Source organism: Mesocricetus auratus, unplaced genomic scaffold (assembly GCF_017639785.1).
Source record: "Mesocricetus auratus isolate SY011 unplaced genomic scaffold, BCM_Maur_2.0 Super-Scaffold_100010, whole genome shotgun sequence".
NCBI lineage: Eukaryota > Metazoa > Chordata > Mammalia > Rodentia > Cricetidae > Mesocricetus > Mesocricetus auratus.
Window position 1 is genome coordinate 21,949,137 of NW_024429194.1, and position 16,915 is coordinate 21,966,051.

Consider the following 16,915-nt stretch of genomic DNA (forward strand, 5'->3'; position numbering starts at 1 on the left):
TTGATTGTAAGATTTAATTTTATTTTTAATTGTGTTAATACATCTGTCTGTGAGTATACATGAGTGCAGTGCCCATGGAGGCCACAAAGAGGCACTGGATTCCCCCCAGAGCTGGGAAACAAATTCAGGTCCTCTAGAAGAGCAGCAAGTGCTCTTAACTGCTGCACCATTGCTCCACCCGCAACCTTCCCACCCCCCTTCCTTTTAAATTGTGGTCTGGGGTTTTTGTTATTGTTTGGTTGTGTTTGGGTGGTTGCTTTTGTTTTAAGACAGACTCTTGCTAGGCAGCCCCTGCTGGCCTGGAATTGGCTACATAGTCTCGAGTTCTTCCTGAACTTGTCCCAATCCTCCTGTCTCTGTCTCCAAAGTGTTTAGATTACAAGTGTCTATCACCATGCTGGTCTTCCCATAGGTTTTAAATAAAACAATTATAGTAACCTTGAAAGCAATATACTAAATTTCAAGTAGAGACAAAGTGATCACACTGTGTGTGTGTGTCCATGTTTATGCAGTCACTCATAGGCCATAAGACAATGTTCTGCTCTGTCAGTGTCCTCTTTATTTCTTGGAGACAAAGTCCTTCAATGAATCTGGAGCTAGGCTGGTGGCCAGCAAGCCCCAACAGTTGTCCTGTCTCTCCCTTCCACGACGCCGAGGCCTGGCGTTTCACCTGAGTGCTGAGATTTAAATTCATTCCTCAGGCTTGCACAGCAAGTGCTCTTATCTATGAAGCTATCTCTCCAGCACCGCCCTATGCATCTTTTAATGGAATGTTTATCTCTTCACAGGATCGTAGAGACAAGATGCCTATTATGATGACATTATTTTTAGTTGAAGATTTTAAACCTAGGGAAATTTTAAAAATTTAACAAATTCTATGATGAAATAAAAAGTCCTTTTACAAGTAGGACTAATCCCCACATTATCTCGTGTATAATCTAGATTTTTATGTATTTGTTGTTGTGATATTGTGTTAATTGCAAATGCTGTAGACATGAATACAAGTAGTTTGTTTCCTCTTATCCTTTCTGTTACTTACCTCTTGTCATTGATGACCTTTTTAAGGGCATTTTCCAAATCATCAACAGTCATTTCAAGGACATTCAGGGAGACTCCAGCTCCCCGAGTTTCCATGCGCTTGGCATTGTCCATCTGATCACCAAACAAGGGCATCATCACCATTGGGACTCCATTGCATATTCCTTCATAAATACCATGGGAACCAGAGTGTGTGATGAACGCCCGAGTCTTTGGATGACCTGAGAAGCACAACAGAGAGGGACATCCAGTTCTTCATCCTGACAATGTCTAGATTCTGAAAACCCCCAAGGATTGTTATCTATATATGACCATTGTAGAAACTCTGGGGTGGGGTGGAGGTGCGTTGATGTATGTGATGTGTATCAGCCACAGTCAAACTAAACAGTCATTTATAACATTAATGTCTGGCATTTTTGTAATTAAACCCCAGTTTGACCTACATGTCAGATGTTCCCAACCTACCAAGCAGATCATTTTGGGGTAGCCATTTTACAAGTATTGTATTCTTCGCAAGATTCGATGGTTTAGGTCCAGTGTAGCGCCACAGGACCTAGCAGGGACAAAGAGCACAAGGTTTAATAAAAGAACACAATGTGATTTTAAAAAATCTGCTATACTAGCTAGAAAGGCTAGTACTATGAGTAAGAAGACCACCCATAGGCTCTACATGATGGGAGGTTTGGTGAATGGGAAGTTCCCAGCGCTCAAGAGCAACATTATATCTTGATGCTAAAGTTTGGCAACATTGAGTGTTAAAAACTATCAAGCCAAACTCAGGATTCCTTCATTTTTCTGTACTTCAAAGGGAAACTTTCTTAACAAAGCAAGTGGAAGGAAAACTATCCAAGAAGAAACAAGCAAATCAAAATAGTTCTTTGGAGAAACATTCTTCATTAATATGAAAAAAACCAATAACATGCTTATCTTTTAACCAAATTCTCCCCAATACTTTGGGGTTTCCTAGAGCAAATGAAAAAAATCTGAGTGAGGCAGACCATGGTGTAGAAGTGCCTGAATGAATTGCTAAATAATAACATAAAGTAATAATAATAACGATAATGGTACTAACTTTGTGGAATGGCAGAGGAGTTCCACACCCCAAATTTCTACATTTAGACCCTGAAGTCTAGAGTTAGAGCTCTCATGAAAACAGATATGATGGAGTTGTGCAGAATCATCTTACCGTTTGAGGAATTCTGCCCAAAGCCTCAGCGATTTCCATGGCTTTCTTCTCCGGAATCTCTGAGACCATGGATCCCAAAGAGAAAATCACGATGCCATGCTCCCCAGAGGCATTGACATAGGCTTCAAATTCCTAGAGCGGAAAAAGGCATTTTAAATTCATCTCTTGTTTCTCACATCCTATGGGAACTACACACATTAGATTACAAGTTAGATACTCTCCTCTTATGGAAATCAGTAAAGTTTTGCAAGTAATAGACAAAAAACATTATGGCAAATCCGTCTCCTTGTCCCCTGTCAATTCAGGAGGGTTTCTTGCTTGTGGGGTTATCTGTAGGGTTCCCTGGAGGTGCAGATCCAGGTAATGTGCTGATTTCCCATAAGAGAAGCAGAGGCACATACATGAGTGTCCATACACATAAATGTGCACCCATGAACATGACACGCGTCTATATACACGTGCCTACCTGTGGCCCTATGCAGGAAACAGACAGTTCTCTCCTACTGTACATAATTAATAAGCTAACTAACCACCAAGAGTCTCTCAAGTGGATTAATGTGTTTCCAAAGTATGTGATGGCATGATGTGACAGGTTACCCACAGCTGAGGGCTGCCTGGAACACAATACTTTTATTACTAAAACCCAAATATTCATGGGCAAACCATGTCCTGACTCTCCCTACATGTAGATACAGAGAGGCTTCTACTAAACTCTATCCTGAACATATCAGGATCCCATATCCTGGGCAGTCTTCAAAGAGGCACACCACACTCCTCCACTCAGAGGCCCACCCAACCCTGCAGTTCCCCAGATCGTCACGATCATCAGAGCATTGGTATCTTGGTCTCCCTCACTGGGCCCATCTAAAGACCTGGCTCTTCTGTCACTGCCCAGATTTGATCAAGAGCATCCTGGAGTTGGTAGCTCTGCAGCCTTTCTTCCCTAGGATCACATTTCCCCTCTTCCTTCCTCATGAACTACTCTCCTGGGGTCAGGCAGCTCACATCCTGGGGACCTTTGCTTTCCTTCTACCTCCTGATAGTACAGGGCTCGCCTACATGCCAGAATCGTTGCTCCTTCAAGATACGTGCAATCCTATCTGGGAGAGGCACAGTCTAGTTTGCCCTCCTGTATGCCTTCACATGCCTATTCAGCAGCCAGTAGTACATGGTTAGCACACAATCAGATCTGTAGGGTCATAAACATCCACAGTCAGATAGTATGATTTAACTGGAACACAACTTTATGTACAGAGGCCAAAAGAGTAAGCCACAAAGGCAAGACGGTCAGTGTCTCACTCTGATTCAACAAAGGTGAGTCCTCTCTTCGTGGCACAACATGCCCTAAACTTTGCCACAACATCACAGTCCTTGGGACAGCCAAACAGTGAGGCAACATGCTAATTGCAAATAATCTTTGATCTCTGACTTGTTTCTTTCTAAACACGATAAATGCTTTGAAGTAAAAGCCTTCTCTCTGGGGATACTCCACCACCCCAGGTGGTAAGACCTTTAAACATCTCCTATATTCTACTGAGACCTGTGTATTTTGTTCTGAGCTCTGAACAAATCATGTTTCGCTTTCCCAGGATCCACTTAGACTACCCGTTGTAAGCCTTTCACTTGAGCCAAGCACACCTACCTGGAGCCAGTCTGCTTATGTTTTGTCTCTTCACTATCCTTACATCTCTGGCCTCCAGGATCTCCTTATAGCTGTTTACTTCAGACCCAACACATATGACTGCAGTCTGTGAATTGCTTTCTCCCACCAAGACTGTCTCTTGCTCAGACAGAGGAGTGACACCTTGCGCTATTAGAAGAGGGAGAAAGTTGCGGATCTATCTTCCTGTTAGAAGATCTAGAACTTTAACCAGGACGATAAAGGCAGTGTCTCCTACCAGGATCTATAAGGGCTAAAGAACAATTGCATCAGATTTGAGCTGCTAGTGCCTGCATCAAGTGCCCCAGTCAAGAGCAGGCTTCATAGAACACAGTTGTGTTCTCCACAAAGCATCCCAAACACCACCGTTCTTCTGACGATTAATGTCAGTTGTATTAAGCTGAGTTCCACAGGACAAAATGCCCAAGATACAGTTTTCCAAAATACTGTGTACAAAGAGATAAGTCAGAAGAGAATGCCAAGGACAGACAAATTCAAGACTGGGAGACTTAGGAGAGAGAAGTTTAAAAAGAGAGCACTTGAAACTACCCCAGCATGCTCACTGAGCTCAGCACGTACCTACAGAAGGTTCCTTTCCCGAGAGAACACAGGCAGGGAGTGGCCCCACTCATATACACACCTGGGATAAGGGCTTTTTCTGAAGGCAGTTTATCCCACCAATAAAAACCATGTTGGGCATAATGGGCCTGGGATAATCTCTCACAAAGTCATTTCTCATCAGCCAGATAGATCCGTAGCTCAGAAGGTCCTTGACTGTCACCTCTTTGTGTAAGATTTCCGTGGCAAGAGATGCATAAGGAGAGTAGACCACATTGCATAGTAAGTTCTCTGTCAAAGCAATGAGCATGTTCTTCACTCGCTGCAGGAAGTTCATGCGATCTGAGTTTACAGACATACTCTTGGGCACGTAGGACAGTGGAACTGGGCACTGGGTAGCTTCCAAATCCAGGCCACATGGCAATGCATTCAAGAAGAATACAGAAGGCAGATCCAGGAGCTGGGCCACGATGGAGCCGCAAGGAAGGAAAGGGTCTGTTAGCAGAGCGTCAAAGTGGCTTTCTTCCAGAGAGGCCAGGAACTCAGTGTTGTGCAGTAGGTGCGAGCAGCCAGACAGGAGCATAGTGGAGTCCCTTTTGACTTTCTTGTATGTTTTGACCAAACGTAGCAGGAAAGGCTCTTGCTCGAAGACACTAAGCCCAAGATCTGTGAAAGAAGCTGTCAAGTTTTCCTCTTTGAATGGCACAGGGAACTTCTTTAAAGTGTAAAATGATCCTTCTTTTATGTGTACCGAGGCCTCGGGTGCTATGACCACTATCTCGTGTCCCTTCTGCTGGAGTTGCTCAGTGACTCCCAGCATGCTGAGCCAGTGGCTGCCATCTATAGGGAATAATAACAGCTTCCCAGCATGGGACACAGAGGGACCAAACATGCACAACAGAAAGGCCGAGAGAAGCAGAGGCAAATGTGAGCTCCAGCACAGCACAGTCATGGTAATCCTCTCCCTCTGGTGTTGCCAGAAGTCTGCTCAGGCCTGCTCATGACTCATGCAAAAAACCTGTGCAACTAGTTAATGTTTGACTGTGTCCCATGACTAAAGCTGTCGGTCAACTCATAAAGACCACAGAACATTTCCTTTTCAAGAGAAGAGGGTGGTGCTTTACTGGGCTCCTTAATAAGTAACAGCTGTTGAAATGACTGCAGTGCCTTCCTCAAATCACATCTTTGAGTGACTATAGTGAGCAAATCATCTCTGGTCATTTTGGATTCATTAAATTAGTACTTTCATATGTCAGAAAGGGTTATTACCATGAAGTTCCAAAGCAGGATGCCTTCCCAAGAAGAAAACTGGAAGTTACTCAGAAAATCTTTGGGAAAGTAAGGAATGGAAAAGTGCTGAAACTCCATTCTTGTCCGTGAAAGCCCCAAGAATGTCCTCCATCATCCACTCGGGGCTCCTCTTAACCACTTCCATCACTTTTGTCTGTCTGTGTGTGGTATATAGTCCAGAGGGTAAACTTGGGTGTTATCTCTCAAAGGCCATATATTTTGTGTTTATGTAGGCTCTTTCACTGGATTAGACTCTACCAATTATGCTAAACTGGGAAGCCATTGAGCCAAGGAAGGTTCATTTCTCTAGCTCCCCAGCATTGGGATTACAAGCATGCCCCACCATCTCCAGAATTTTCATGTGGCTTCTAGGGCCTGAACTCAGGTCCTTATGCTTGCTTGTAGAGCACTTTACTAACTGGGCTAGCTCCTTGATCTCTGTCACTGTTTGTTACTTTATACTTAATGAATCTAGTACAGTACTAAGTCTTGAGACTGCAGCTAAGACCAGCACAGATGAGTGCCCTGCCTTTTCAGGACTCAGACTCTATCAAGAGAGACAGACCCACAGCTCAGGTTAATAAACGAGGCCTCTTGGGAGTGCAAATGAATGGAACCAGGCTGGAGCAGAAAATGACAAGACAAAGTCACATGAGTCTGTGGGCAGAAGTCCTCTCCAAGAGCAGAACTACACCCCTCAGAGAAACAGTGAGAAAATATATTCCAAACAAAATTAAAATAGATAAGCCAGTTAGACAATTGTACTCATCACACTGGCCCAATATCATGGGGGAAATTCTGATGACTGAGTTGAAGGCAACAAAGTCAGGTGTGTACTATGTGTCAAGTGTTGTCAAGCTAAACGTTCTGCAACACCTTATCCCATAGAGCTGTCCCATAAAAGCAGAAGGTATTTCCTTCATTTTACAAACATACTGAGGTCAACAGAAGCAAAGACATTTGCCAGAGTCCTTGGCAGAGCTAAGACATAGGCCCTAGTTAGAAGTTGAATGGAAAACTGTGACCCTCAGGCCATCACCCCGCCATGATGAATGGAAAAAAGACAAAAGGGAGGACTTTGTGTATTCAAACAGCACTATCTGGGGCCCTCGGAGACTAAGGGAAGAGCTGTTGAACAGAAATGCCTCCTGGAGTGGGTAACCAGAGTGTGGGCAGAACCTAGTCTTGTACCCTTTCTGGGGAGTCACTGATGTCCAATACAGTCCAAGGAAGAAAGCACAAATACCAATATTGACCACAGTACTGGTCCTGCCTGCATGGGGCTTTGCTGGGAACAACAAGGGAAAACAACTTAAAGCTTTGGTGTTCTAGGGAGTACAGGTGGCAGGACCCTTCTCTTTCAGGCACTTAAAGTCCCATTTTCCTGGGCCTTCACCCTTCCCCAGCACAATCCCAGTTTTGCAAGGACACACACACACACACACACACACACACACGCACACACACACACACACCCTACAACTAGTGAACACTTGCACTCTGGACTTCTTCCTCTGAACTCAATCACTCTTAATCCTCAGAAAGCAGAAAAGATGTAGCAATGCCTTTGTTTTTGCTGTGTATTTTACTGAAATTCCAAAGCTCACAATACAAGTTAAACTTTAGGATCAGTAATCCTTGGAAGCCCCATTTCGTGAGAACTCACCTGCAGCTTATATAGAGCAAAGATCCCATAAACATGACAATGCTTTTATGACTCAGTTCCTGTTATTACTCAGAACTTTAAGCCTTTTCGTTTAAATGGTGCCAGAGATAGAACCCAGGCCACATGCAAAGTTTCAGAGTTTCTTGCAGCCATTGTAGACCTGAATGGTTAGGGCCCCAACCCTACCCTAGGTCAGGGAATACTGTTCACTGATCTAAATACAAGGCAATCTACATTTCTTATGACCATCGAGGAGAATCACTTCAAAGCAATCCAATGATAGGTCTGCCCTGGAACATGCAAGGCCAATCCCTTCCTTCACCAACATTCATGGAACATGTGAATTCTACTGTACTGGCTTCTATGCTAGGTGCCATAACCAAAACTCAAAAAACCAATGGTCAGTACCTGTAAGGAGGGATCCAGGGGTCACAGAAGAACCAAACAAGTACAGGGCATAGCAAGATATGCTCTGCTGGCTGAGAAAACAGAACAGAGCAGCAATGTGGTCCTGCTCTGGAGGTCCTTGAAGAATGTGATATCTTTGAAAAGTCCCATTTTTTCAAATGGAATTTCTTTTTAAACTGAAACGATGTTACTGTTCCCACCTGTGGAACACCCATCTCCTTTGAGGGGCTACGAATGGAGATTCACACTCAACATAGCACATACGCTTGCCATTCCCCTGTGGATGAGCCAAGGACCCTCAGTTTTCTTCAAATCCCTGCAGCATGCTTCACTGTCCTGCCTTTCATCACCCAGAGGCTCACATAGCTGTCTAGACAAAGTATAAACAGATACATTTCTCATAGGCAGGCTTCCAGCTTTACAGTCACTATCTCAACACAGCTATGCATTCAGTAACTGCCTTCATACAGACTTCATCCACCCTTACTACAGGCCCAATACTTAAGCCAAGTGCTTAGTCTCTCAGGCCCAGCTGCCATGGTCCTATTTCCCCTAGGCTGTGCTTCCAACTCACTATATCAGTTTGTACCCATCTTAACCCAAACCATCACTATTTCTGGTGCCTTGGTCAACAGCTCCATCAGGCCCACAAGAAAACTCAAGCCCTTTAGCCTTGCCCTTCCTTAGACCTTGCATCACATTTTGAAGATTATTTCCCCTCTCTAGCTCTTCCGGTTAGTTAATCCACTTGCACTTTCCTCCTAATTAGGTTTCTATCACTGTTTCGTGTTTACCAATTTCCAGGCCTAGGGTTCAAGTTCAGGTCACTGGGTGTGACCTAAACTCCAATGACTGTTCTGGTGCACTAGTACTCTTGGTTAGGCCTAGTGCCCTTCATGATATAATCTTTAAAAGTTCACTGGTTAACCATTTCCCTTAGAACCAAGTAATCTTTATAGATGTGTGTTGCCTCATAACTGATCAAGTCAGGTAACATAGTGTTCAAAAAATAAAACACAAGGAAGGGGAGATAACACAAGTGTCAAACAAGGGCAGAAGGAAACCCATAGTCATGATACAACAGTCAGTGGAGACCAGAACCTCTCGATAGTCTTCCTCAAAAACAGCCCACTAGCTCCCATTGTTTTGTTCAGGACAACAATGGCTCTCCAAGTATTACGTAGGGAACCCTGAGGATCTTACAAGGGAGCTTTACACAGTCAAAACTACTTCGATCCATGGTGATACTGTTTAAAAAAATCTCATTTTCTCTTAAGCATATGGTGGCATTTTCTAAAGGTTACTCCATGTGTGAAATCACAGATTGAATTCAGAAGTGAGAGAATCCAGTTCTATGGAGTCCAATGCTGGAGTGATTTAAAGAATGCAAGCATACCCTACAATTTTGACCTTTTTAATAAGTTATTATTTCCCCCAAAGGAACATGATTTATGTTAGTGTACAGCTAATAGAAGTGTCCTTCTCGTTGCTTTACTTTCTTATTATCTGACTGGAACTCAGAGCCATATAAATGAAAACAAAGGGTCCTGAAGCCAAAATGTTTGAGGAACCTCAGGCCTTCACAAACCACTGTCCTTCAGAGTCAGACAAAAGCCACTCCTGTCGACGTTCCCATCCTCTTACCTGGCTGAAGGGAAGCTGTCTTGGAGCAGGGCACAAAAATACCCATTTTTAAAAGCCAGCTTTCTGAAGCACCCTTGTAAATCCACAATGTAGGATGTGGAGACAGCAAAACATTCCTATAAATTCAAGGCTACCTTGATCTATCTACATAGCAGAGAAGAGAAGAAAGAGCAGCAGCGGGAGAAGAGGAGAAAAGGGAGAGGTAGAGAGGAGAAGAAAAGGAAGAAGGGGTCTAGCGTTCTTGTTCGGGATGCCACTGGGAATGTTAGCGATACCATTACAACAGAGGAGGAAAAGAAGGAGGAAGGAAGAAGGAGGAGATAGAGGGAAAGGGGGAAGAGTAGAAATTAAAGGGAGAAGAGGAGGAATCACAGCCTCTCCCCTAAGTTGTCCTTTTTTTTTCCACACCAGACCAACAAACCAACCAGCAGGCCAAGGCCGCTGGACTCCGCCCCATCTCTAACCCTAAGCATCACTGAGAAGAACCAACCCCTGGGGCCCTCCATTCTGATAGGCTGGGGCGTCGCCAGCCTCCGCCAATGAGAGGCGTGTACGTCACAAGGGCGCAAAGCGCCGGCCGGTAGGCGGGCGTTCAGCAGCCACCAGCCGCGCTGCAGCGCCGAGGCCGCGGGCCGGCCAGCCGCCATGGTGGACTACTACGAGGTGCTGGGCGTGCCGCGGCAGGCCTCGGCTGAGGCCATCCGCAAGGCGTACCGCAAGCTGGCCCTCAAGTGGCACCCGGACAAGAACCCCGAGCACAAGGAGGAGGCAGAGAGACGGTTCAAGCAGGTGGCGCAGGCCTACGAGGTCCTATCTGACGCCCGCAAGCGCGAGGTGTACGACCGCTGCGGCGAGGTGGGCGAGGTGGGCGGCGGCGGCGCGGCCGGCAGCCCGTTCCAGGACGCCTTCCAGTATGTCTTCTCCTTCCGAGACCCCGCCGAGGTCTTCAGGGAATTCTTCGGGGGCCGCGACCCCTTCTCGTTCGACTTCTTCGGAGACCCGTTTGAGAACTTCTTTGGGGATCGGAGGAGCTCCCGGGGAAGCAGAAGCCGAGGGGCCGTACCCTTCTCTGCCTCCTTCACTGACTTCCCAACTTTTGGGGGCGGCTTTGCTTCCTTAGATACCGGATTCACATCCTTCGGGTCTCCGGGAAACTCAGGCCTTTCTTCTTTCTCCATGTCCTGTGGTGGTGGGGCGGCAGGCAACTACAAGTCGGTGTCAACCTCCACCGAAATAATCAATGGCAAAAAAATCACCACCAAGAGAATCGTTGAGAATGGTCAAGAAAGGGTGGAAGTGGAAGAAGATGGAGAGTTAAAGTCCCTGATAATTAATGGCAAAGAGCAGTTGCTTCGCATCGATACTCAGTAAAGACATAAAGGGCGTTTTAAGGACTATCAGGACGGTTTTCTTTTTTTTTGTTTGTTTAAAAGCGTTTTCAAGGGAACTCTACTTTCAGAACAACTGTATTCAAGACATTATATACAGCTCATGCCAGTGCCTCTTATTGTTGGGACTGCAGGGATAGGATCTCTCTTGGTCTTTATGCCTGTTGTAACTATCTGTATGCCTTTGGCACTCATTAAACTTAATCCTGAGGCAGACCACCGTTATGTCCTAATGGTAGGAAACACTGTTCACAGCACCTAAAACTGTGCAATGTCCCATTTTGTCTATAATGCCACCTTGAGAGCATTCTGTGAAGTGCACCCATATAGCTCCACTTCCCCACCCTGACACTGTGGTGAAAGATGTGCCTATATTGACTGTTTAGTTTAAAATAAGTTGGAAAAGCAGCTTTTAGTTTACCTAAAATAACGGTGATATAGGAACAGTTGGCCAGTGTTTAAATTGAAAGGTTAAAACTAAGCTTTTAAAAGCAGTTAAATTGAAGGACGTACACTAGGTTCTGGTCACTGCTACAATGAATTACCATGAACTTGGCAATGTATATCATATTTGCTCTTCCCAAAGTTTTGTAGAAGTCTGAAATCTAAGTCAACGGGCAAAAATGCAGGTTGCCAAGACCATGCTCTCTGAAGGTTTAGGGGTGTGTTTATCAGTCAGGGTCTCAAGATGGGGCTGGTTAGTGCTCAGCCCTAAATTTGTTCTACAAATAGTAGAAGATGCTGGAAGTGAAAAGAAGTGCCCTTTAGAGGATAAGCTTTTCAGTTGCCATATATAATATATATGTAAATATGTATATAACAATAGATTCCATTCTGTTAGCACAGTTGGGTGCTTCATCTTCAGACCTTGCAGAAAATCGTTGTCTTTAGAGAGTACACCATAGAATATTCTACCTCACTCCAATGTCATCAGTGAAGACTTCATAAGATACGGAAGCAAAAGGGATTTAAATTGCCACGCTTAGTAATTCTCTGCCAAGAGGTCATAAAACCTAATCACATTATTATAAAGTAAGACTATATAAATATGTTGGATACTCACTAACCTGAAAGTGTAACTTCATGCAGTGACATATGTACAATACATAGCAGAAATTCGAGAATCAACACTGTTCACGGGTCACACAGAACCTTGAGAAATCACATCAATGAAATAGTCATTGCAGATCCCAGTGATAGCTGCTTTCTAACAATAACAAGTTCCTAAATCAGATCAGTTACCAGACTGGGAAAGAAATGTTTTCTTCAGCCCAGGGAGCTAATGAAGACAGTCACTGAGGGCTGGGAGAAGACCCAGGGCTTTCAGTGCCTACTAGACAAACATCCCCAGAAACCCAACATAACCATCTGGTATATGTGGTAGTCCTCAGAAGGCAGAAACACAAAATGTCCAGAGCAAGCTGGCAGGCAAGATGAGTCATGTTGGCAAGCTCTGACTTTTCTTTTTCTCTCTTTGGAGAGACCCTGGATAAGGTGGACAAGTAATCAAAGATAACTCCTGATATCTGCCTTGGGCCTCCGCATGCACACACACATGCAAAATACGCAGACACATGTACGCCACACACAGAAACAAGGGGGAACATGACTGTAGAATGTTGGTGTGGGTTTGTGTCTGAACTTGTAGGAGATATCAGGGATTTGGGGATAATGAGCATACAGTTCTGTGATGGTAAATGTGGAAATCACCACCCTGGGTAAGACAGATGGGTAGCAGGTCTGAAACCGCACAGTGGGAAAGAAAGTCTTCAGCAGAAAGTAGGAAGGCAGAGTCTGCCATAGTGAGGCCACTCAGAGGGCACAGATCTTCAGCTCTGGCTAGTTTCAACAGCTGAGAGGAAACAGAAAAATCAGTGTTCATATGTTCTGAACTAATGGTGCTGTAAATGGAAAGTTCCTAGCTGGATTGGAGCTCATTATATCGGCCAGGCTGGCCTTGAATTCACATAAATCTACTCTGCTACCCAAATGCAGGAATTCACAGCATATGCCACCAGGCCAAACTATAAATTAATGAATTGACAAGCTTAAAAGCCTCGTCAGAAATTGCTTAGTTTAAAACACTTCTGCAGACATGCCTGTGGAAGGTCATCTTTTTAGGAAAGGTTTGTCATGGTGGTCACACGGCATTTCCTGTGCAAAGAGGAGCCTCCTGAATCCACCCGTGGATCTGGTCTGTAGGAGTACATCCCTGCACAAACCTGACAAGTTGACTTTGATGCTTGGGAACTATGGTGGAAGAAGAGAAGCAGCAACCGGAAGCTAAAACTGTCCTTGACCCCCACATGAGCACCTTGGAGTACCTGCACCCCAGTCATACACACATGTACATCTCACCTAGTTTTCTTCAAGCATTCAGATCCACTACAGGGGATCCCCTCATTGAACCACTGGGAGAATTTTCTAGGCTGCACCAGGCAAGGAAGAGCAACACACTGTAAGACCCAGAAGACTAGGAGGCCCTGTTCCACCTAAAACAGGATCAGCCAGTCATAGTGGCTGGAGGTTCACACACAGCTGAAAGAATTCGGAAGAAACTATACTGTCTTCAAGTAACCACCTTCCCTTTGATTGTACACTGCAGCCTCCAAACTGGAAGAAAGATATCTTCTCCATTTTAGAAAGTCATTCATTTATATCAGCGTATGTTTCCAGAATTTCCAGTTCCACATTGTCATCAGTTGTTTCTTCTCTCCCCTACTCACTCTCATCTTCCACATTCCTTCTTTCTCCTAGCCCCTCTTCTCTCCCCCTCCCTTCTACTTCTCCCTTCCCTGTTTCCCAGTTCAAGGTCTCATTATGTAGCCAAGGATGGACTTGGACTCATAATGCTGCCTCAGCTTCCTAAGTGCTAGGATTACAGACCTGATATCCTAAACCCAGATCACAGATTTTCTCACTAAATACAGATTCATTCAACTTCCTTACATCTCCATTAAACCATTTAGTGTAGTGTAGTTTCAATTACTGTCAGAGAAGCTGACTAAACTTGTGAAGTAGCCAATGGCCTCAGGACTAAATATACAACTTGTTCTCCACCTCTACACTATAATAATGTAAAAAGTTTTGTTGTGGTAGATATCTCTAGACAACTTTTCTTTTAACTTTCTCCATACAAAATTTGAAATAGACAATTTAGTTATATCATGGAAGATCTACAGTCATACAGTAGCTGCTCACTTACACATGCACTATTGAGCATTTGACACATGGCCTGGTCCAATTGAACCTATAAACTACTCACTAGCTTGCTTTCATGTCTGTCGAGTACTCAAGTGTCCTATGAACACACCACACACCCATTTCATCACTGAGAGCATCAACAACTGCCATTTGATATTTCCTTTAACCTTCAAAAAGATCTGAAAGCTGCAGCTCAATGTCTCAGCTCCTGTGCAGACTCAGGATAATCACCAGCAGAAAAACCATGACTAGATACATGGGCAGTCCCAACAGAGTCCCACTACAGCCCCTCAGTCCCATTGCCTTCACCTTAACCTTTTGTCCTGATACTGGCCTCTGAAAATCTGAAGTATAGCACTGTGGGCACCTTAGTAGGTGAATTTAACCAAAGCCTCTTAGGAAAAGAGATAGATAACTGAAGAGATTAATAAGCACTTGAAAGTAAAAAAAAATTAAATTATTTTTCCTGGAAAATTCTTGAGATAAAGACAGAATACAGACCTGATGGAGTGGCTTCCTGTTGGCACAGTTTATGCCCCCAATGAAGACCATGTTAGGCATGATGGGCCTGGGGTAGTCAAACACAAAGTCCCCTCGGAATAGCCACACAGATGCATGGCTGAGAATCTCCACCAAGGACACCTCTCTCTGCAAAAGCTCAGAGGCAAGCCTTTCATAGGGAGTGAATGAGATATGGCAAATGTACTTCAAGGTGAGAGGGTACAACATGTTCTTGACCCTTTGCAGGAAACTCATGTGGTCCGAATGTGTTGTGAGTAGCTTTGGAACATATGAAGAAGGGTTTGGGCACTGTGTGGCCTCAGAGTCTATGTCACAGGGAATGGAGCGCAGAAAAAACACAGCAGGGATCTGTAGGTACTTGGCCAGCACTGCCCCACAGGGAAATATGGGGTCTGTTAAGATCACATCGAAGAAACTGGAATTCAGTTGCTGAATCAGGGTCTTATTGTGCAGAAGATCTACACAAGAACTTGCATAGAGTTCTGAAAAATTTCTTAAAGCTGCTATATTTTCAAAAAACACCTCCACAGAACCTTGTATTTCAAAGGACTTCTTAGCATTTCCCAGTATTTTTTGTTGATATTCTTCCTCGGTGTACGGAAAGGGATAGGTTTTGAGGGTGAAGAAGTCCTCTCCTTTGATGTGCAGAGTTACATCTGGACCCAGGACCACAATCTGGTGGCCTCGGGCATGGAGCTCCCTGGAGAAATCTCTCATGCTCAGCCAGTGACTGCCCTCCATTGGAAACACCAGCACCTTAGCACCTTCAGCCCACGCCAGGACACACAGCAGAAGCAGCAACCCTGAGCGTCCCGCATCCATCTCCCCAGAGGCCCACAGCAGTGAACTGTCCATAGCCGGTGCCTCCTTTGTAAGTTTATTCCTTTTCTTATCACCAGGTCACCTATCATCCTGCATACCATTGGGTAGTATAGTGCCCTTGAGTTAATAATTACAAAATAAATCTCCCCCTGCCTTGAACTAATGTCCTCCCCTTCAGCCTGCCTCCACCCAAAGAAACGTTAAACTTTGCTTTTCTTGCCTAATAAGAACTCCTGTGACATACTTCTCTTTTCCTAGGGGCACACTGGTTCACCTCTTGTTTTCTTCCAATTCCCCAAGCAAGGCACTGGACACCCTTTTCTTTCACCACCTAGACTGTTAGTAAATTGCCACTGAGCTCGAGGAGTGTCCTCATCCCCCAAAACCTTTCTGCTGGGTGGAATGCAGAGGTGGAATGCAGAACACGCCAAGGAGCTTGTTTAGTAGAAAGGGCACCATCCCCAGGGCTCTGTGCAAGCAGCCTTTGGATTTCACCTTCTCATGGAGGGTAGGAATCCAAACAATGTTCTGCTTTCTTTTTCTGCACCTGTCACTTCTCTATGTCTTACCTCACATCAAATCCCATTGCCTCCGTTCTATGGCTGTCTTGCAGAATAACCCAAGTGCAGGCTGTAGCCTCTCTTGTCCATGCCATGCCATAGAAGGAAAAGAAGAGATAGAGCTGGTGGCTGGGCAGTCAGATCCTGAAATCTGATTGCTGCTTTAGCTGCTGATGTCAGCGTTAACAGGAACTCCCATCACTACATCTAGTAGAAGAGGCAGCCAGTTCCTAGAGGCAAGACCCACTTCTGCCCAGACACGGTATGCCCCTCTTGTGCGCCTGTGTTGGGGAAAAGCACACAATGGTTGCTCCCCTCAATGTGAGGACCTTAAGTGTGCTCACAGATCTAAAGTATACAAGAGCCAGATCTGAACACCAAGGAAACACTGAGTATTTACACTCAAAGGGGTAGCATGTGCCACAGTATACATCTGAAGCTCAAAGGATTACTTACAGCAGTCATTCCTCCCCTTTTTACCTGTGTACCTCCCAGTGAATCAAACTCGGGTTGTCAGACTTCGAATCCGTAACAGTACCTTAACTTGCTGAGCCGTCTCACTGGCCCAGATTTAACACTATCCTCGATTTCACTCATGTTTTATCATGTTTCCAAGATGTGTGTGCTGTTTGGCAGCTATGAAAAACAGCAGCCACACAAGCCCTACATGGGCATCCTTGGTTCTGGAATCACTCCAGAAGCCCATAGTAGTGGACCTACCTTACCAGACTGTGACCCCTAGCCTACTGTAGTCATGACCTTATCTCCATGTTCCCTAACATTCAGCATGTCACTGTGTGGCACGGTGCCCTCCTTTCACTAATCATTACAGAATAAATCTATACTTGGCAGTGACTACTGTCTTACCCTTCCGCCTCTCCACACGAGAAGCTGCCCTAATCATCTCTGCCGGTTAAACTCCAGTGGCCTGTGGCTGCTATAGAGTGAACACCAGAGTTCACCTCATTT

At 44.8% G+C, this 16,915-nt stretch overlaps 2 protein-coding genes across 6 annotated transcripts in view; one reads left to right on the forward strand and one right to left on the reverse strand.

Annotated features, from left to right (window-relative positions):
• LOC101841486 (UDP-glucuronosyltransferase 1-6) overlaps positions 1-16,915 on the reverse strand; it is a 149,173-nt gene that overhangs the window by 1,642 nt on the left and 130,616 nt on the right. For 3 of the 5 annotated variants that reach the window (XM_040753065.1, XM_005082232.4, XM_005082231.4), the window contains 3 exons: positions 2,225-2,356; positions 1,504-1,591; positions 1,040-1,259 (listed from right to left, as the gene is read on the reverse strand). In XM_040753065.1, coding sequence (XP_040608999.1) covers positions 1,040-1,259; positions 1,504-1,591; positions 2,225-2,356 — 440 coding nt within the window. Of the gene's footprint in view, positions 1-1,039; positions 1,260-1,503; positions 1,592-2,224; positions 2,357-4,524; positions 5,421-14,543; positions 15,435-16,915 lie in introns of those variants that run through there. The other 2 variants (XM_013122124.3, XM_005082229.4) reach the window with 2 other exon arrangements.
• Dnajb3 (DnaJ heat shock protein family (Hsp40) member B3) lies at positions 10,022-11,052 on the forward strand. The gene has a single exon (XM_021234172.2). The coding sequence runs from the start codon at positions 10,096-10,098 to the stop codon at positions 10,819-10,821; it is 726 nt and encodes a 241-aa protein (XP_021089831.1). The 5' UTR covers positions 10,022-10,095; the 3' UTR covers positions 10,822-11,052.

Coding starts and splice junctions, on each gene's coding strand:
- Dnajb3 (XM_021234172.2), top strand. CDS start 10,096: ATGGTGGACTACTACGAGGTGCTGGGCGTGCCGCGGCAGGCCTCGGCT.